Genomic DNA, 21,682 nt, shown 5'->3' on the forward strand with positions numbered 1-21,682 from the left:
ATTAAATTAGAACAAATTTATTAACAACAGGACATAGGTTAAGTGATGCTAAATAAAAGAACAGAGGTAGAGATGGCTCCTAGCAAATAAAAGTGAAAACACGCATCTAAAAGGCTAAAACTTAATCTCGCCAGTTACACTTTTTGTTTAAGATGGCTTCTCCCTCCAATTATTCGTTGTCCATGACGGCTGAGCGTCTCTCAGTCGGGACCTTTCACCGAAGTATGAGGTGCTGGTTTCCCTTGTCTTGTTAGGTGAAAGATCAAGATGGCCCTTTTATTCCCAAGGAACTGGCTATGTTCCCAAAGTCAGGAAGACCTTCTGGGGATTCAGTCTCATGTGTGTCTCTCTGGGGTGCAGGAGCCACATTAATTCTGAGTCTCTCCAGTTTGGGCTGTTGTTTTAGGGCTCGTCTACCTGAGAAACGCTACAGCTGTAGCGTATCTGGTGGACACACACTATGCCAACAGGAGAGAGCTCTCCCATCAGCATAATAAAACCACCTCCGCGAGAGGTGGTAGCTATGTCAGTGGAAGAAGCGCTCCTGCCGACCTAGCACTGTCCACACTGGCGCTTAAGTTGGTGTAACATATGTCACTCAAGGCGGTGGCTTATTCACACCCCAGAGTGCCACACCTTATACCGCCATACCCTGTAGGGTAGACAAGCCCTTCGTGTGGTAGCTTTGTTTATGGCTAATATGTAAATGTAGGTAAATCCACATTCTTTTGTATAGGACAGACCTGTTTGTCACTCTTACCTAGGTTAGGCTGTCTGGTCTTAAACATCGGTCTTAACCGTAACATGGTACAGATGGAATTCATAACTTCATATATAAGGTTAACACAGGCATTTTACAATGATATTGATGACCAGTGTGCTATCAGTTTTCAAATGATATCTTACAAGGAACTTTTGGACAAACATCATTACAACAGGGTGTGAATACAGGGGTGTTTTAGGGTCACAAGCGCACACTGACGTGACCACAACCTGAGCAAATCTTTTTTTCCGGAGAAATCCTAAGTCCCAGAGTGCAGAAGCAACGCATCACTTTGTAATGCCGACAGACCCATCCGATTCACATGCAGGCTTTTCCTAGAGGCATTTTGATCAGTGAGGGCTCAAATCCCTTGATGCTACCTGTTCCCACCAAAATAAAATTCACAAGAAGAAAAAAAACAACTCATGAAAATGAGAGAAACACCAAGCAGACAGGGACGCTCTATTTATCGAAAATTGTTTACCGTAAATATGAGGCCGTCATGTAACACGGAAGGGATTATTTAATAATGAGAAAAGAAAAAGTGGCCAAAATTTGTGCAAAGCATTTTTAAGGTCCCCCTTTTCATGAACTAAAGCAGCGAGCGGATGAACTGTGTAATGAATGACACAATCACTTTCAATAGGATTTACCAGTTTCACTGTCACCCTCCTTTTCCTCTTTCCTTTTCACTTCCATTTCCCCCTTCCCTGGGTTCCCAACTGTCAGTCTCTGGGCTACAGTCCTCCTGGATCATACAGAACAGAGTCAAATACACTGAACAATCACTGGGGCAATGAGCTTGGCGTCTTCTTCTTGATGACATCCTGCTCTCTATGGTGTTTACAGTCCAGAGACCCCACGGAGCCTCCCAGCTCATAGACACTAGGGATTCTGATTTCAGTGGGATATTTCCCCCTGTGCCTCAGTGACACAGGCTGAGCTGGGACCCGCCCCTGACCCAGAGCCAGGGGTGGATTCTCTCTCCAGTGAAACAGGCTGGCGGGAAAGTGAAGATTGGGGCCTGGTTCTCAGCATCAAAAAATGCCAGCTGCCCCCGTTCATAGTCCAGACAAACCCGGATCCTGCTGGGGCCGCGCCTCAGGGTCAGGGGAATCTTTGGGGAGGTGAGAACCTGGTACTGACCCCCGTACAGCCTCACAGCCCAGATCCCCACCTCAGGGTTTAGGTTAGACATGAATTCTCCCTTCCTGCTCACAGACGCTCTGGCCACCCCCACAGCCCAGTACTTCCCATCCCCCGCCTCTACCTCCCAGTAATGGCTACCCGAGGTGAATCCCTCACAGCCCAGCACACAGCACTCATAATCAAATCTCTCAGGGTTGTCAGGCAGATCCTGCTGAATGTCTCCCTGCCTCACACTTTTCCGATCCTCAGAAACGATGAGTCGGGGATGAGCCGTGTCCGGATCCAGAGTCACATTCACTGAGGGAAGAGACACATTCAGAGCGTTAGGGGCAGAGCTCAGCCCTGGTGTCAGGTTTGATCGTGTGGGTGACAGAATCTTCCCCAGCTGGGGAGTGAATCAGAGAATCTCCTTCCTCCAGGATCAGAGGTGAAAGTAAGCTGGTACGGTCCGGTACGGCATACCGGCAAGAGCCAGTACGCCACGCCGGACTGGACCGGCTTCCGCGGCGGTGATTTAAAGGGCCCGGGGCTCCAGCCGCTGCGGGGAGCCCCGGGCCCTTTAAATCTTGAAAGGCCCCACCTCTTCCGATTGAGGCCACGCCTCTTCCGGTTGAGGTCACGCCCCCGCTCAGGACTCCAGTGTACCGGTAAGTCCTTTAAGTTACTATCACCCCTGTCCAGGATTTACCCATCAGCTCTGAGATCTTAGCAAAGTGCAAAGGACATTCACTTCCCTGAGAGAGAGGTGAGTGGCAGAGTGAAAGGATCAATGGAGCCAGACCTGAGGCTCAGAAACTTTCAGATCTTTTCTCCCCACGGAGGTCCAGAGGACCCTGTTATGTAGGGAATCTGTGTCCACTTCTTCCCAGTGCTCACTGACGTGAATGACTCTGCAGTAACCCCTGTCTATCTTCACTCTCCCAGTCACCCCTTTGTTGGCCTGTATTACCGCGCGGCTCCACCCAAACTTGCTTGCTTGAAAAACGCCACATATCTCAAGTGCTTCAGTCTTAGACAGCAACAGAACTCCTGGGACCAGGATTTGCGATGTCCCAGACCTCACTGCTCGGGAGCAGGCATAAATTCCATAGTCTTTAAGGATCATCACAAAGATACGATGGCTCAGAACTTAGCCCTTCGGTAGGGAGGATGTGAGGAAGGTTCAAAAAACAAAACAGACAAACAACAGATAGATTGGGGAGGACTCAGAGATAGCACTGAGGCTGGTAGTACAGCCCTGCGCGGGACTATTTTTTTAATCCCGTCCCTCCCCGCAATACCCACTCCCACCTGTTCCTGCATTGTTTTTTGCATTTTTATCCCCCTCCCACCTCCAAAAACCTTAGATCCTGCAAGTCCCTCAAGAGAAACAGATTCCCCTGTGCTACTAAAAAAAACCCCAAACACCAGCCAGTTAGTATATAATATACACCGGACCCTCGCTAGAACGCGGGATTTGGGATCCATGCGCGGGGACCGCGTTAAAATGAATTGCAACTAAAGTAATTAAATTTGGGATCCATGGCCGCGACCGCGTTATATGCAAATGCGCTATATAGACGCGCGTTCTAGCGAGGGTCCGGTGTCTATACATAAATGGAATTCAGACACAATTTTTACCACTAAAAGAATCAAACAAATCTTGTTCAAACCATGTAAAAAACACTTGCACTCCGGTTATAATAGACATCAATCTCTTTCTATGCCTTGTTTAAATTTAAGTATTAAAATCTTTATCTGAAAAAAAAAGAAAAGAAAAGGAGAGAAAAACTTGCTTTCCATTGCTGAAATTCTGTTGATGAGAAACTGGTGAGAGATTTAGCGTTTTCCCGCACATTATCGCAGGCTGAGTTTTTTTGCCCATCCAACCCTGCCCGCAACAAAGACCATTTTACCCGCTCCGTAATTATGGCAGTGGGTCCGGCGGGATCCCAGTCCTGCTGCGGGGTTCTAACTGGTAGTGCGCATGCAAGAAGAAGGCAGAAAGAAGAGCTGCTGTGACATATTAGGCTAGGTCTACACTACCCGCCTGAATCGGCGGGTAGAAATCGACCTCTCGGGGATCGATTTATCGCGTCCCGTCGGGACGCGACAATTGATCCCCGAATCGACGCTCTTACTCACCAGCGGAGGTGGGAGTAAGCGCCGTCGACAGAAAGCCGCAGAAGTCGATTTTGCCACCGTCCTCACAGCGGGGTAAGTCGGCTGCGATACGTCTAATTCAGCTACGCTATTCACGTAGCTGAATTTGCGTATCTTAAATCGACTCCCCCCTGTAGTGTAGATGTACCCTTAGAAATAAATGGAGATATCCCATCTCCTAGAACTGGAAGGGACCTTGAAAGGTCATTGAGTCCAGCCCCCTGCCTTCACTAGCAGGACCAAGTACTGATTTTGCCCCAGATCCCCAAGTGGCCCCCTCAAGGATTGAACTCACAACCCTGGGTTTAGTAGGCCAATGCTCAAACCACTGAGCTATCCCTCCACCCAAGGGCGATACTATGTTCTGATTGGACTCAGCTACAAAACCTATCGGTCCTCACGGGGCCCTGTGAAATACAGCGTGTCCTGCCCTGCTCCAGTCACACATACAAGGAAAAGGGGCAACATTTTCTCCTGAATGGTGGGATTTGAACAATGGTAATATATTCACTTTACTTACCTGGGTGTGTGAGGACTCGTCTCCACCCTGAAACCAACCACATAATCGGAGATGAGAAACTGACTGAACAGATAGTATACCAATAGGATTAAATATTGCAGACAATTATACATTGGTAAATTATACATTTACCAGAATATGAATAGTAGAGCTGGTTTTAAAATGGAATTTCCATCCTACGGGAAGTTCCAATATTTCGACTTTGTTTTTGTCCTGAGTTGGGGCCAATACGTTGGAATATCAGAACTTTTGGCAGAACAGCCCATCCTGACATTCCTGAACCAAAACAAAGGATTTTCACCTGAGACAAAACATTTTGTTTCAGGTGAGTTTGATATTGATCTATGGCAGCTTGGACTGCTGCAATGGCTCATGGGAGTTGTAGTTCAGGTGCTCACGTCCTAAGGATCAGTTAGAGGAAAGACCACAGTGCATCATGGAAGATGTAGCGCATGGAGGAGAATGTGGAAATTAGGCTCCTGAACTAAAAATCTCACAGAGCACTGCAGCGGCACAGGTTAATGTAGACCCAGCCCCAACCCAAAACAAAATGGTTCATTTTGATTTTCCAGTGGGAAAATCTAAATGTTGTGGCAGGATCAACACCATCCTATAGGAAATGTCAATTTTCTTGAACCCATAATTTTCCACATTTAAGCAGACTGGTTTCATTATCGGAATTCCCATTAACTATATAAATAAATATTATAAATTATTATCACAATTTGCTGACTGATGCACTAAAATCGCATTGGGAATAGCTTGATGACAGTCTAGTTCAGGGGTAGGCAACCTATGGCACGCGTGCCGAAGGCGGCACGCGAGCTGATTTGCAGTGGCACTCACACTGCCCAGGTCCTGGTCACCGGTCTGGGGGCTCTGCATTTTAATTTAATTTTAAATGAAGCTTCTTAAACATTTTAAAAACCTTATTTACTTTACATACAACAATAGTTTAGTTAGATATTACAGACTTATAGAAAGAGACCTTCTAAAAACTTTAAAATATATTACTGGCACGCGAAACCTTAAATAAGAGTGAATAAATGAAGGCTCGGCACACCACTTCTGAAAGGTTGCCGACCCCTGGTCTAGTTAAAGTCAGAGGAAGTAGCATTAGATCCTTAATCGTTGTTTTAAAAGATTTATAGCAGTACTGAAAAATAAAATTACTAATGTTCCTATCTGAATACATTTCTCATGCATTATTTCTTTGGGGTCGGGATTTTCAAATGCACCTAAGCCAGGGATGGGCAAACTTTTTGGCCTGAGGGTCGCATCCGGTTTCCAAAATTGTATGGAGGGCCGGTTAGGGGAGGCTGTGCCTCCCCAAAAAGCCAGGCGTGGCCTTGCCCCCACCCCCATCCAACCCCCTCCCGCTTCTCGCCCCCGACAGCCCCCCCGGGACTCCTGCCTCATCCAACCCCCCCGTTCCCTGTCCCCTGACAGCTCCCAGACCCCCCCCACCGCCCCATCCAACCCCCCCCTCTTTCCTGACTGCCCCCCCGGGACCCTGCCCCATCCAACCACCCCTTCTCCCTGTCCCGTGACCGCCCCTAGAACCCCTGCCCCTGACTGCCCCCGTCACCCCATCCAACCCCCTCTCTCCTTCCTGACTGCCCCCCTGGGATCCCTGCCCCCATTCAAACCCCCTGTTCCCCGCCCTCTGACCGCCCCGACCCCTATCCACACCCCCGCCCCCTGACCACCACCCCGAACTCCCCTGCCCTCTATCCAACTTCCCTGCTCCCTGCCCTGTTACTGCGCTGCCTGGAGCACCGGTGGCTGGTGGCACTACAGCCACACCGCCTGGCTGGAGCCAGCCACGCACAGCGCAGCACAGAGGCCAGGTCAGGCCGGGCTCTGCAGCTGCGCTGCCCCAGGAGCTCACAGTCCCACAGCCCGGAGCATTGCGCCGGCAGCGGGGCGAGCTGAGGCTGCGGGGGAGGGGAGGGGCCGGGGCTAGCCTCCTGGGCCAGGATCTCAGGGGCCGGGCAGGAGGGTCCTGTGGGCCAGATGTGGCTCACGGGCCATAGTTTGCCCACCTCTGACCTAAGCGAATTAGGAGCAGAAACCCCATTGAAAATCATGGGAACTTGTATTCCTCATTCATAGATTTTAGGGCCAGAAGAAACCAACATGATCAGTTAGTCTGACCTGCATTACACAGCCCAGATATTTCCCCCCAGTTATTCCTGTGTCAAGCCCATAACACCCGTATGAGCTAGAACACATCTTTGGAGAGAGACCCAGGCTGGATTTAAATAGTTAAGCACATGTGAAAATCCCACCCTTGAGCCACAGAAACAACCATGTGTCTTCATGTCCTTACTACAAAACTGAAGAAGTTCAGCTGTTCCTTTTCTCTTACATGTTTTACCTGATGCCTTTATTACGTGGCATTGTCAGTACTCACGTTGAGGCTAACGGGTCACTTCTATCCAAAGAAGACAAGACTTTTTTAAATGACTTTTGGTGTGAATTTTTTCATGCTTCATATTATCCCACATTAAACAAAACAACAGCAGCAAAAATCCTAAATAACTCCCCCCCCCCCCACACACACACACAAAGCCAACAAACAAAGACCATTACAAGGATCCACATTTGCACAAAAGATATTAATTGGTGGAGAGGGAGAATGTGACTTACTAAGTTCTGCTACAAGTTTCTCTGAAAAGGAAACCAAAAGAGATATACATTATTGATCCTTGGGTATTACTTTTCCTTCTCCACAGTTAAAGGAGTGTGTTTTTCATTGGCAAAATGTATCCATGCCTCTCCACACTGTTAAAGCCACGCACAGGAATGAGGAATTCCCTTAAAACACTGCGTGAACACAGTTTGGGATTGTAAGGGAATTCCACGTTCCTCCTCGGCCCCTAACACCATCACATATCTCCACCAAGAAGAAACACACTTTCATATGCCCCCTCTCCAGAGACCACTGGCTCAGCCTAGGCTGCCAGCAGCAGGTGGGAAACGAGGTCTTGCTTTGGGAGGGATGCACACAGGAGCAGCTCAAGGGCAGGGGAGGAGAAGGCAGAGAAGAAGCATTAGCACGTCTCTGCTTTCTCCATCCAATGAGCCTCCTCCGGTTTCCGGCAGGAAACCTCCTCTCTGATGAGCCCGCAGGCAGTAGGTCAGTGGAGAAGGAAGGAATGTTCGTACTTCTCCTAACTTCTCCCTCTGCAACCTAATCATCCCTGGACCTTCCTTCTCCTCTTAGCCCCCTGCATGAGCCCCATGTAGGGGATCCCAGGGAGAAAAGCCCACTTACCTCATGAGTCTTTGGATGCTTCCCCACTGGATTGAATAGGCTTCTCAGGGACCTCTCCCCCAGCCTAAACCAGCTCTTGAACCCCAGATGAAACAGTAGAGGTTCCTCAGCCTCCCGACAACCAAAACAGTCTCATCAGGGATGAAAAGACCCTAATGAGTGTCCTAGGGCTTCAGGGATTTAAAATGGAAACTGAGCTGCATCTTAACTATGGAGTGAATGCTACCTGTGGTACTCACAGGCCCCTCCCCGTTTTCCCAGGATCTGACCACACCCCAATGTGAGGTACAAATATGTCCATTTTACAGACGGGGGAGCTGTGCTTCATATAATATGAAGCGTGGCGCCTGAATTACTGCCCCAAGGTCACACAAGGAGGCTGTGGTGGAACAGAGAATTGAATCCAAGCCCTCTGAGATCACTCAATGGTATTCTGTTGTCTTCTTTCCCATTACCCTGTATTTCATTGGGTAACGCTTTACCTTTTACTTTACAGAGATAGAGGCTCAGGCCAATGGAAACACACAAAACCACCAGGCTCATGCACAGAAACACCATCCACATGGAGACTTTGGGGAAAAAAGAATCTGAAAAATAGAAAGCCGGGAATTTCCTTACTTGGGAAGCCAAGAAAAAAGTCTCCTGATTTAATTACATCCACAGCAGGGTCTGTGTGAGAGGAGCTTGCATATATGACCCTGGCCGATTGCACAGAAAATCAGAAACTGGTTTTCAAAATGGTTCCAGTCAACAGAGATCTAAGAGAGGTAAATCTCTGAGTAAACGGTCCTGGCTTGATCCACTGCTGTTTATTGAGTGATATTATTCAATGTTCAGGAGCATTAAAAAAAATATTGACCAGTTATTAAGAAAACACATTTGCAAGGCCAGTATTACTGCCATGGCTTGACTGAATCACCAGTCGCCTGCACATTTGGAGATGAAGTATGTTATTCATTATTTGCTGTTATGCTGTTTAATCATTTTAGTTGTCATGCGGCCAACGTGGGGGTAAATAATGAATAGCTGAAGTGAAGAGGTTTTTTTCAACTTTTCAAATCACCCGATAGCCAAATTAATTCCCGCCCAGAAATCTTGGTCACACAGTATATAAACATTCCCTTTATTAATGATTTAAACAAGGCGAATTTCCTGAGTTTCTAGCTTTAAAAAAATAATGTTTGTGTTCGTATGATGGGATTTTCAAAGGGGCCTAACTGAGTTAGCCATCCAGCTCCCATTGAAAAGCAACAATAAATGACTTTTTAACAACTTTGACAGACTCTTGAGTATCCCAGCCTTTAAACAGGAACTGATTTCTCTGAAGAGGTTTCCTTCGTGGTTTTTTCCCTTCCTTAATTCTGCTAAAGAGGATCTCTGTTCCAGTGAATCTGCCCCTTAAAATATCCTCATTAGGATTTAACATTAACACCTCGGTGTTTAGAGGTAGCATTCTAGCATGATGCCTATAAAAACCTTGACAATGTTTGGACAGTGGCGCGTGAGACAGACTGGGGATCTGCCTGGGGCAAATTGTAAACTTTTTTTGGTTTGGTGAATGACACTTTGCAACTTTCACATAACCTTTACTTTTTGTACTGTAACCTCCATATGGGTTGAGATACCCCAGGTGGTTTTCAACCTGTGGTCCACAGACCCCTGGGGGTCCGCAGACTAAGTCAAAGATATCCAAAGGGGTCCGCACCTCCATTAGAAATTTTTTAGGGGTCCGCAAATAAGAAAAGTTTGAAACCTCCTGTTCTGGACACTAGCTGAGGGACACCAATGACTTGAGATAGCCCTCAAGCGTCATGAACTCTGATTGCCTTTCCATCAAGGGGGCTTATCCCTTGAACAACGGATCGGCTGTAAAGAAGAACCTGGCCGAAGGGAAAGTGGTTTTCCAGGGGCTAGATATGAAGTTCTGCAGCTGCTCACATGATGGGGGGTGCGGGGAAACATTATTTCAGAACAGAATCTGCTCTAACCACAGCCTCTCTCTTTCACTCTCGCAACAGCTGAATAGTGCCAAACAGCAGCAAGGCTACCAGAAGCAGTGGGCAGATGGGACCTATCTACCTCACACACTGACTGGCCTAGAACTCACAGGTAGGGGTGAGCATAGACTTCAGCAACAGAATATAGGCCTTTTGTTGTTTTTCCTAAAGCTCTGTAACTCTTTTATTCTTTGAGAGTAAAAGTCACTGTGGTTAATAAACTTCTGTGCAAAACCTGTTTTCCTTGCCACATGGTTCCTTATGGGTGGTTAGGCTATAAACCAGAGTGCCCGCAGCTAGGTGGAACTCTAGGGGAAGTGTAAAAGTGACTGCAGAGGCCTTGGTTGGTTTGGGGGCCTCGGGTTCTTGAATTGTTTAGTCCCAAGGAAGGGCGTCCAAGGCAAAGTCGCTACACCTAGGGATGTGACTTGAATCCCAGAGCTAGACTCTACCCGGACCCAGCTGGCTTGGAAGCACGTGGGATCCAAAGGTGGGGTCCATTTATAACAGACTGGTGACTCTGCCCCGGCGAGGTCTGTAACAGAGCGAGCTAATGACAGTACTGCTGAAAAATAGCAAGTGACATTTTCAAAATGTCGAAGTTATTTCCATTTCCCAGGGTTGAAAATGCAACTTTTTCTGTCAGAGCTCCCAAATTTTTCACAAAATCTTTTTTTCTGAAAATTCCAGGTTTCTTTCTTCACCTCTTTTGCCCCAACGTTTTGCCACTGAGTACGATAAAATGTCCAAGGATTCCCCCCTCCCTTCCCCCCCCCCCCCGTTTTCTTTTTTCCATGCTAGCTTTTCAAAACTTCTCAACCTTTGGGAAAGTTACAGAGTAGCAAAGTTATAGGACAGTTTTCCCTTGTGCCACTCTGTAACTTCCATCCCTTCCCTTCCAGTTACATACTTTTAGGATACATATTAGGGAACATTTAAGTGTTCAGTGTTGCTGTTTGTTTTGTTTATTAATGTAGTTTTATTTGGTATAGAGACTCAATATTCATTTTGGGTTTATATTACATAGGTGCCTAGAGACTCCATTGTGCTAGTCACTGTACACACAGTAAGAGACAGCCCCTGTCACAAAAAGTTCACAGTCCAAATGAGCAAAACAGACAGGGTGGGAGAAAGGAAGGCTGATTATCCTTAATTTACAGATGGGGATTAAAGTACAGAAGAATTACGGGATTTAACCAAGACGTTGCTAACAGAAATGGGATTTGAACCCAGCTTGTTTAAATCAGTGGTTCTCAACCAGGGGTATGTGTACCCCTGGGAGTACGCAGAGGTTTTCCATGACGTACATCAACTCATCTAGAGAGTTGCCTAGTTTTACAAAAGGCCACATAAAAACCACTAGCGAAGTCAGGACAAACTAAAATTTCAGACAGACACTGACTTGTTTATACTGCTCTATGTACTACACACTGAAATGTAGGTACAATATTTGTATTCCAATCAATTTATTTCATAATTATATGGTAAAAATGAGAAAGGAAGCTATTTTTCAGTATTAGTGACTGTGACAGTTTAGTATTTTTATGTCTGATTTTGTAAGCAAGTTGTTTTTAAGTGAGGTGAAACTTGGGGGTACACAAGACAAATCAGTGTCCTGAAAGGGGTGCAATAGCTTGGAAAGGCTGAGAGCCACTGGTTTAAGTCTTAGGCTAGTTTTTTAGCCACTTATCTAACCTATCCCTTTTAGTTAACCAGTTGTGTATGTACGTTGATGGTTAGCATGTGGCTTTGATTGCAACTGACCTGCTACGTAAATTGTCGATTCTTTCTCTTGGTTGAGGAAGGTGTTCCGGATACAACACGACAAGTTCTGGTTTGAACGTTCTGTGATAAGGAAAGCAGTTTGCGTTTCAAACAGGCCGTTATCCCTTCGGGATGTTGTTTCAGAGACTGAAGGCAAACGTCGCCCGCCCAGATCTCGCCACAGCACTTCGGGCTCTGGGTACCACCCAGCCGATCGGCACACCACTTGGATCCCTCCATCCTGGTAACCCTCAACAGAGAGGTGGGGATCAGAGCCCAAACCTGGAGGAGAATGGGGTACATCTCTTATTTCAGGATGCTAATTTAGATACATATTCCGCCTAAAAGATACAATTTTAAGCCATCAGTGGATTCCCAGTGATCACAGTCACAGTAAATCATGAGAACATATTAAAAAGAAAAACTGATTGGGACTTAATACCTTCATTATAGTGTAATGGGTTACCCCATTAGGGTCCATTTATATAGTGACTGCTCCTAGAAGGTTGTCTAGGAGGTCAGATCACTGCACCCCGATGCTCCTGAAAGATACGGAGTGAGTAAACTCAGCCCCCTTTCTCCTGTCATCGGAGTACAGCTAAAGCTGCAGGGACTGAGGTCTTCTGGGAGTTAAGCAGTCATTGCTAGCTCTGTCGCTTGTGTGTCTTTCTGCGGAGAGGCAGCGGTAAGAGGGGCTGATACAAGGCAAAGATACCTGGCAGAGGCACCTGTGGCAGTGAATTGCCTGCCTGATCTCTGACCACTCCTGCTTCTGATTACAGGCCATGAGGGTTTTTTTGCAAATAGATGAGTTACACTAAGAACATATTCAACTTGGTGTCACTGATTTCTGCTCCATCCCGGCAACCATCCTGAAAATCTGATCTCACTTGGCAAAAGGCAACAATAACCTTGACTCAGCTCTACCCACAAAATTATATGTTGCATTATTACGTGAGTGAAACAGGGAGGTTCTTGAACAGGGAGTTTTGGAAAAGAGTAAGAGAAAAAAAATGTTTTATTTTGTTTTTCCCAATTCATCTTCCAGTGAGATGTCCACTTGTTGCCTGATCTCTGGGCTGATCCTTGATCCCGTAATGCTTGAGTTGTGTGTGCTTTCAAGACCATCCTTTTCTTTGTGGCTTACAGCTGAGAACAGAGAGCTCTTGACCTTTCGGTCCTCAGATGTATCTTTTTGTAGGGAGAGTGTTTTTAAGGGGCAAAACCCAGTTCAGGAATTTTCTTCCAGAGGCCTGACTGGACCAGAACATGCATTCAGAGAATGGTGCAAGGCATAGTTTCCTTCTCAGAGGTTGTTTTGTGGGTTTGTGTATAGCGAGGGGTGTACACTTGTGCAAGATCTTCATGTTGGTGTCACCCAGTGGTCAGTGTATGTTATGCATCCCCCTCTGTGTGTGATCCAGAGAAGAGGCAAGTCGGTTACATCTCCTAGCTACAGAAGGTGGTCCCTTAGTGCTTTCAACTCTAGAGCTTTCAGGCATTGGCCAAGATGGTAATTGTCATACTGAAGCTAGCTCAACCTGTATTTTTATATGTAATTTGTAGGTTCTAATAGCTGTAGCATTCACTCCTCCTGCTTTACTGTACATGTACCGGTACTGAGGATGATTGCAAGACATCACTGATTCCTGTGGCACTGGCTTGCTTTTGACATTCACCTGTATACCCTTTTTTCCGCCACCGAATGACGATACGGCTGTCTCTCTTTCTCGCTTTCTGCTAGTGGTTGGAACTTTAACAGTGGACTGACTGGCTGAGCGAAGGAAAGGCTGAAATGGGGCTGGTGGATCCGGGAGAAAGATTAGAAGTACCAGGCAAGAGTTGGGCCTGTGCCTTCAGTCAGAGATGTGGGTCCCGCCTTTCCAATACGACACACAGTCCCTGGTAGTTTATTTTTTGGTCGAGCTCTCAGTCCCGACCAGGACTACGGCAGAGCTCTCGGCCCTGGCCGGACGGAGCTCCAAGCCCGGAGCCCTTCCACCATTCTGCCCCTTCGGTCCGCTGCCCCGCCTATGGCCCCGCCCCATTCCATCCCTTCCCCCATGGCCCCGCCCCCATTCCATCCCCACTCTGCCTCTTTCCCCCAAGGCTCTACTCCCACTTGCTCCTTTCCACACTCCCACTGCTCCACTGCAGCTCCAAGACTGGAAAAGCTCTGTGTTTCCCGCGTAATGGAAGCTGGGTGATGCTAAGCGTTCCCAAATCTCGAGGCACAGGGCCAGGGAGGCGGTGGCAGATTACCGCTGTAGCCAGCCCTGGGGCCATGGCAGGGGGAGATTTTTCCGGGGGCCCCAAATTGGCCAGGGCTGCTGGGCACAGCTCCCATGGACCTGTGCAGTAATCTGCCACCGCCTCCCTGGCCCCGTGCCGCGAGGTTTGGGAAGGCTTAGCATCACCCAGCTTCCATTACATGCTGCCCATGGTTGTAACCCTTTTACTCTCATGTAGACAGAGGCTGAAAACTCCCAGCTGTTAGCACAGCTCAAAGCACCAGGGCTGCTGCTGTTAGGAAAAAAAAGTCTGGGAGTTAAGGGGGAATTCTTGGTACTGACTGGAGCCGTTTGAAAAATGATTTTTCTCCCTACAACATATTTTGACATTTTTAATGGATTTTTTTGTTTGTGATTTGAAAATTTTACTGAACTTTTTACCCAGCCAGCCATTTGGAGCAGGGGGGTCAAAGTTTGTCAGTGAAATCTCTCAAAAATGTCTTTGTAAATCACCATTCCCCACAGAAATATCCATTGTGACAAAAATTGTCATTTTCCCTGGGTTGGGGTGGATGGGGAGAATCATGGAAAAATTTTGACCAGCCTTAGTACTGATATACAAATAACAACAAAACAAACACACCCAAAACAAACTGCCATCTCAGAAGGAAATACAAAATAAGCTACTGAAATGTTTGGGAAGACACCACCAACACAACCACTGACCTGCTACCTTCAGTTCCAGCAGGGCTCCTCCATAAAAGGTACTTGATCGAATGAAGCATCTGTACAATCCTTCATCAGAGGGTCTGATATTGTGTATTTTCAAGTCGACACTCCCAGTGGAGAGGCCGTCTTTCAAAAACTCTGTCCTTCCCTGATATTCTAGGGTCTGAGACTCATTCCGATCCTTGCCATCGCGGTACAGATGCACAACTGACGAGAGATGAGGTCGTAACCATTTCACCTCCATGTTTTGAGCGTTCATCCTGGGGGACAGGTGACAGGGTAATACAAATTCCTCACCCACGATAGCAGTGACCGAATGATCAGGGACCACCACTGCGAACTGGGCTGTAAAATGTATCGAAACACAAAGGAAATGAACTCAGAAAGAATATAACAATCATTTTTAAAATAAGACATTCAGTAGTTTGTATTACACATTTGATATTACACACACACAGAAACGACATTAAAATAACACAATTAAGGTTGTCTGCAGTGTTGTTGTAGCCGTGCTGATCGCAGGATATTAGACAAATTAGGCGGGGAAGGTGATCGCTTTTATTGGACCAAATTCCATTGGTGAGAGAGACAAGCTTTCGAGCTACACAGACTTGAAGAAGAGCTCTATGTAGCTCAAAACCTTGTCGCTCTCACGAAGTTGGGCCAATAAAAAAATATTACCTCACCCATAGGCGTCGACTTCTGCTGGCACCGGTGGGTGCTCGACCCCCCCTCTGCTCCCAACCCCGCCCCCATTCCAACCCCTTCCCCAAATTCCTGCCCCGGCACTGCCTCTTCCCTGCCTCCTCCCCTGAGCGCGCCGCGTTCCCGCTCCTCCCCCGTCTCTCCCAGAGCTTGTTACGCCGCTAAACAGCTATTTTGCATCGGCAAGCGCTGGGAGGAGAAGCGGGGACGCGGCGCGCTCAGGGGAGGAGGTGAGGTGAGGCAGGGGGGCGGGGCAGGGAGCTTGGCTGACGGTGGGTGCAGAGCACCCACCAATTTTTCCCTGTGGGTGCTCCAGCCCTGGAGCCCTCACAGAGTCGGCGCCTATGACCTCGCCCAACTTTTCTCTCTATTATTAAGGTTGCAAAGTATAGCAATCAAAAGCAATCAGCCAAACTGAAACTGCATTTTTGGCAAAAAAAACGGTTTTGCCAAAAAAATCACCCAACTCTAACGTTGATGCAGTTTTTAATTGGAGATTTCCCATAGTACTTGATCCATAGGACTGCTGCCTCATTCCTTGCCTGCTTCAGCAGAGAGGAGGAGGACAAAATAATGGGTAGATCGTAGGACCCAGGGAAGACAGAAAGAAGGTCGGGATGTTACTTCTTTATTTATTTTATTACTGATCTCTTTATATGTCCTCTTTCCCCTCATTTGGACTACCCCGAAGTGCAGAATGATCTCTGCATCAGATAGGACCAGGCCAGGTAAATTGGGCAAAGTGACTGGAGGAAATTCCAGGGATTGTATCAGTTCACTTCACTAAGGGCATGTCTACACTTATCGGGAATCGACGCTGCGGCAATCGATGCATCGGGGGTCAATTTAGTGGGTCTAGTGAAGACCCATTAAATCGACCGCAGATAGCTCTCCCGTCGACTCTGGTACTTCACCGGAATGAGAAGCATAAGGTAAGTCGACGGGAGAGTGTCTCATGTCAACCCAGCGTGGTGTAGACACCGCAGTAAGTCGACCTAAGGTACGTCGACTCCAGCTACGTTATTCACATCGCTGGAGTTCCGCAACTTAGGTCGATTTAAGCCCGTAGTGTAGACAAGGCCTAAGACTGTGACTCAGATTCCAGACTTCATACTTTAGGTGCTCCCATTGGATGTTTTTGGACTCTCAGTTGCATCTGCCTCCTCAAGCTTATACTATTCATGGAGTACCTCTGCAGACAACGTGGAAACTCCAGCTCGGGCAGACTGGGGCATCCCGTTTGCTTCGCTGTGCTCCTCAGAGGGAACCCCTCACACTGAGCTCTGTGTTCTGCGCCAGTACCCAATAGCTTTGTGAATGTAATTCAAGGAGTTGTTTTGTTTTGGGTTTGGGTTTTTTTTATGAGAATGTTTGGGACCATGCTCCCTTGCAGACCGCCTCTATCCTCGGGTGATACCAGAGTTTCACAACAGGCTACACAAAAACCAATCGCCAAGTCAGGACAAACTAAAATTTCATACCGACAGTGACTTGTTTATACTGCTCTATATACTATACTCTGAAATGGAAGTACAGTATTTATATTCCAAACGATTTATTTTATAATGATATGGTAACAAATGAGAAAGTCGGCAATTTTTCAGTAATAGTGTGGCCATGACACTTCTGTATTTTTATGTCTGATTTTGTAAGCAAGTAGTTTTTAAGCGAGGTGAAACTTGGGGGTACTCAAGACAAAGCAGACTCCTGAGAGGGGTACAGTTGTCTGGAAAGGTTGAGAGCCACTGCACTATAGCATCACAGCCATCCTTGGCCAATAAAAGGACAACTCTCTTGACCCTCTGGTCATGTTGATAGGCCTGTCTAATCTCCATGCATTTTGAGATGGGAGCAAATGGAAGAGGATATAAATGGGTTAAAGATGGCGTGAAAGATGGAGTTTTTAGTCCTGACAGCAAATCAGGAGAGTATTATTTATTATTATTTATTGATCCAGTTTGGTATTTGCTTTAGTTCGTGTTTATTTGTGTATCTGCAACTAAAGAATGGAACAGGAGCATTTTACAAATCAAAGTGACTAAGTAAACGCCATATGGAACTCCTACCTGATTCCAGCTTCCGGATATGACAAATAATGGGGAAAATGATCAAACTCATCTGAGCGGAGCTGGTTCTGGAGCTGCAGCCGAATGAGGAAATTTTCATCTTTGCCGTAGCTTGAGTTGTGCAAGGGGGGGAGGGGGGGAACAAAAAGACAACATCTAGGACCCAATCCAAATGTGATGGCCTCCAATTGACTTCAGTGGTCTTTGGATCAAGGCCCAAAGTCCATAGCAATCAAAACAACCCAGATTCTCATGGCTGAGGGGTAGAAGATTATACAGTTAAGTAAATTCATTTTGATATTATGGAGTGACAGCACCCATATTAAAGTTGAAACTGACTTTCTGCTATGAACCCACTGCTGTCGCCTACACTTCCATCAATGCATGCTCACACCACGCTCAGAAAAAGATTAGCTTAAAAAAAAAAAAAGTTGGCTAGATCTGGAGACAAATATGTTAATGAAAATCTAGGCCAAAAATTCCCCCTGTTTTAACACCAAATTTGTTATATTTGTAGGGTGACCATATTTCCCGAAGGGAAAATGGGACACCCCCAGCCACTCACCAGAGCCCACCCCATCCCTCTACATGAGGCTGCTGCTGGTCACTGGAACTTTGCCTGCTGGGAGGGAGGGGGAAGGAGAATGGAGGGGAGGGGGGGAGATTGGCTGCCAGTGGGTGCTAAGCACCCACTAATTTTTTTCCCATGGGTGCTTCAGCCCCAGAGCACCCAGGGAGTCAGTGCCTATGGTCAACTTAATTTTGTAGTGCTGCCCCACAAATCTGCAGTGGATGAATTGCAACCTCTCCACTTGTCACAACCATCTTTCTCCCCATATCCTGTATAGGCCCCGCTGGATGGTCCAGGGTCCGCAAGGAAAGGGAAAAGAAAATTTGGGGGAGGGAGGGAAAGAAAAACTGAAAACAAAATGAATCATCTGTTTCAATCATATTTGATTAAAAATGGAAAAATTCATAAAATATTTCGAACGAAACAAAAGTAATTTAAAAATAAAAAACCTGAGTGATAGTTGTGAAATTGTAATTGGCTTTATTCCTATAGATTTGCTCATGAACTCTCCACTCCAACGGCTTTTCACACAGGAGATCCTCTGTCCCACAATGTATAAATTTGCCTCTTCTTTTAATTATATCATGAAATCCCTATTCAGAAACAACATATGATCAACTTTGGGCACATTCTTAATTCCCACTGTTTTCAGAAGGAGAAAAGGATGCAATTTTCTGTTTTGACTGATTATGGAAATAACTACTTTTTTCCCCTTGAAGTATCAGATTGAAAAGAATTCAGCCCTGCAGAAAGATTAAGAAAACTGTAATGACAACAGTCAGAAGACTAGACTGATGACTGCTAGATTTTGGTGCAGTAAATTTCTTCCTGTACTACAAACACAGGAAGCGATTTTGTTACAAATCTCCCTCTGATGTGACTGAGAACAGGATCGGGCCTGGTGTTCTTGTATAAAACAAGTATCAGAGGGGTAGCCGTATTAGTCTGGATCTGTAAAAAGCGACAAAGAGTCCTGTGGCACCCTATAGACTAACAATGTATTGGAGCGTAAGCTTTCGTGGGTGAATACCCACTTCATATCTGACGAAGTGGGTATTCACCCACGAAAGCTTATGCTCCAATACATTTGTTAGTCTATAAGGTGCCACAGGACTCTTTGTTGCTTTGTATAAACACAATCACAAAAGAAATAAATGACTAGTTCAACCTGCTGTACAAATCTCGAGCTAGGAAAATAATCTGAAATGTATTTTGAATGTAAATCATTTTGAAGATACGTGTAATGTTAGTGTTTACATAAAAGAGTAAAACCAATGACCCATGATTATTTAAGCTTCATGTTAACAATCTGTCCACACAATAAGCAGTGTATTTTAGGGGTTATAAAACAGTGGTTTCCAATCTTTTTTTCATTTTCACTGTGGACCCCTTTGGCAATCTTAGATATAGTCACCCCCCCCCCCCCCCAGCAGTCCACAGACCACAGTTTGAAAACCACTGTTCTATGGTAACGACAATCTTTTGTGAACCCCTTAGATACAGTCTGCAGACCGCCAGGGATCCATGAACCAGAGAAAACCACTGTTATAAAGAGTCATTTCGAAGTTGTTAACCTACTTGATTCGTCCTTCCAAGAAGTTTCACAGTCTTCAGGGCGGGACCAGCTCTCATTCCAGTTGTGCTAGCTTGTAAGTGACTCTTTCAATAAATATCAAGTTGAACAGCTAATTCTGGCTATAAAAGAGTTTTCTCATCGCTTTCTGTGCACTTTTTAAAAGAACCATGGTTGCGTTCCAGACTGATAAATGTGCCCTCCCTCTTGCGGCATCTGCCAAGCTGGAAAGTGAAAGTAATGCAGTACTGTATCTAGAGAGATGCAATCATTTCAAACCCCAGTCATTGGCAGAAGTTAGAGTCTTTTCTTAAAGAAACAGCCACAGTCCTGCTGCGGAGCTGGAAGTGCCTGGACCAGCAGACTCAAGCATTCAGATGATCTGAATCCAGTGATGATTTTGAAGAGACTCTTCTTGCCTTGTGGATTTAGAAAATTGACTAGCAGAAAAAAAACAAAAAAACCTTTGTTAACACGGAGTTAAGGTCATGGGCGGCACGTGACATTTTTGGGGCGGCTGGGTGTGCCTGGACTGGGGCCCAGCCCCCACTTGGCCTCCTCCCTCCAAAGCCCCACCCATGCTCCACCGCAGGGCTGGCTCTAACTTTTTTCCTGCCCCAAGCAGCAAAAAAAAGCGCGCCCCCCCTGAACTCCCCCTGGCTGAGCGCCATCGGAACCCCCCCCAGCGCCGTGCCCCGCCCCCTCCCGCCGAGCGCCACGGTGCCGGAACCCCCCCGAGCGCCGCGCCCTGTGCCTCCCCCCCGCCGAGCGCCGCGCTGCGCCGCCGGAACCCCCCCCCAGCGCCGCACCGCCAGAACCCCCCCGAGCACCGCGCCCGTGCCGTTTCCCCCCCACCGAGCGCCGCTCCGCTGGAACGCCCCCCCCCCCGCGGAATGCTGCGCTGCGCTGCCCCCCGACACCCCAAGATTGGCCGCCCCTTACCAGGTGCCACCCCAAGCATGTGCTTGGTTGCCTGGTGCCTGGAGCCGGCCCTGCTCCACCGAGACCCCCACTGCCCACCCGTTGGCTACTCACCGCTTGCGTGCGCCTCTTCGTCCACTCCCCAGTGGGGGCACAGAACTCCTCTGAGGCCCGGTGGGAGATGACAGCTCCTCCGGCCCGGGGTCCACGGGGCGGGATCCAGTTCCTTCAGCTGCAGTGGGCACAGAAAGTGCCCCTCTTAAAGCAGCCACATTTTTATTCCTGTGCACATCCCTGCTACCCGCTCTGGTGGAGGTGGATTAACTACTCTGATGGGAGGGATTCTCGCATCAGCGTAGGTAGTGTCTATACCAAAGTGCTACAGCAGGGCACCTCTGTAGCATTTACAGGTAGACAAGCCCAGAGGCTGGTTATTGTGTTAACAACAGAAGACATGAACTGCAACAAGTTAACACAAACAGCCCAGAGTCAGGGGTGGCAGGTTTGTAGAAATTTTGGTGGTGCCCAGAACCCGCCCCCCGCAAACTCCACCCCCCCATCTGCCTAAAGCTCTGGGAGGGAGTTTGGGTGGGGGGAGGAGGTCTGGGGTTCAGGCTCTGGGCTGGGACTGGGGATTAGGGTGCAGGAGGGATGCAGGCTCTGGGAGGCAGTTTGGATGCAGAAGGGGTGAGAGGTTGGGCTCTGGGAGGGAGTTTGGGTGGGGAAGGAGGTCTGGGCTGGGCTGGGGCAGGGGGTGGGGATGCAGGAGGGCGTGAGGGGTGCAGGCTCTGGGAGGGAGTTTTGGGGATGAGTGAGGGCTGTGGGGTGGGGCTGGGGATGAGGGGTTTTGGGTGTGGGGGGTGTTCATGGCTAGGGCAGAAGGTTGGGGCGTGGGGTGAGGGCTGTGGGGTGGGGCTGCAGATGAGGGATTTGGGCTGTGGGAGGGGCTCAGGGTGAGAGTAGGAGTGCAGGGGGGTGACGGCTCTGTCTGGGGCTGGAGATGAGGGGTTTGGGATGGTGGAGAGGCTCAGGGCTAGGACAGGGGGTTGGGGTGCGGGGTGAAGGGCTCTGACTGGGGGTGTGGGCTCTAGGGTGGGGCAGGGCTGGGGATGAGTTTGGGGTGCACACAGGCTGCGCTGGGGCTGGGGCTGGGGCCAGAGAGGAGGACTCCCCCCAGCCCTCTCCCCGCTGGCAGCAGTAAGCTCTGGGGGAGGGGCCCCCCTCCTCCCTTGGTAGCACACTCACCCCCACCACTGTCACTACACGTGCTC

At 47.8% G+C, this 21,682-nt stretch overlaps 1 protein-coding gene across 7 annotated transcripts; it reads right to left on the reverse strand.

Annotated features, from left to right (window-relative positions):
- Nucleotides 1-50: 50 nt before the first annotated feature.
- LOC128847646 (butyrophilin subfamily 2 member A2-like) lies at nucleotides 51-19,679 on the reverse strand. 7 transcript variants are annotated; one of them, XM_054047226.1, is made up of 10 exons: nucleotides 19,496-19,679; nucleotides 17,347-17,457; nucleotides 14,573-14,920; nucleotides 11,616-11,897; nucleotides 8,337-8,441; nucleotides 7,227-7,247; nucleotides 4,575-4,601; nucleotides 2,034-2,209; nucleotides 1,417-1,511; nucleotides 51-1,143 (listed from the first exon to the last, which is right to left on the reverse strand). In XM_054047226.1, the coding sequence occupies exons 2-9, from the start codon at nucleotides 17,444-17,446 to the stop codon at nucleotides 1,428-1,430; spliced, it is 1,143 nt and encodes a 380-aa protein (XP_053903201.1). In that variant the 5' UTR covers nucleotides 17,447-17,457; nucleotides 19,496-19,679; the 3' UTR covers nucleotides 51-1,143; nucleotides 1,417-1,427. The 7 variants fall into 7 exon arrangements, with proteins under 7 accessions (XP_053903201.1, XP_053903199.1, XP_053903202.1 ...); XM_054047224.1 differs by having other exon boundaries at nucleotides 51-1,511; XM_054047227.1 differs by lacking the exon at nucleotides 51-1,143 and having other exon boundaries at nucleotides 1,421-1,511; nucleotides 2,051-2,209.
- Nucleotides 19,680-21,682: the final 2,003 nt, after the last annotated feature.

The sequence above is a fragment of the Malaclemys terrapin genome, chromosome 13 (assembly GCF_027887155.1).
Source record: "Malaclemys terrapin pileata isolate rMalTer1 chromosome 13, rMalTer1.hap1, whole genome shotgun sequence".
Classification (NCBI taxonomy): domain Eukaryota; kingdom Metazoa; phylum Chordata; order Testudines; family Emydidae; genus Malaclemys; species Malaclemys terrapin.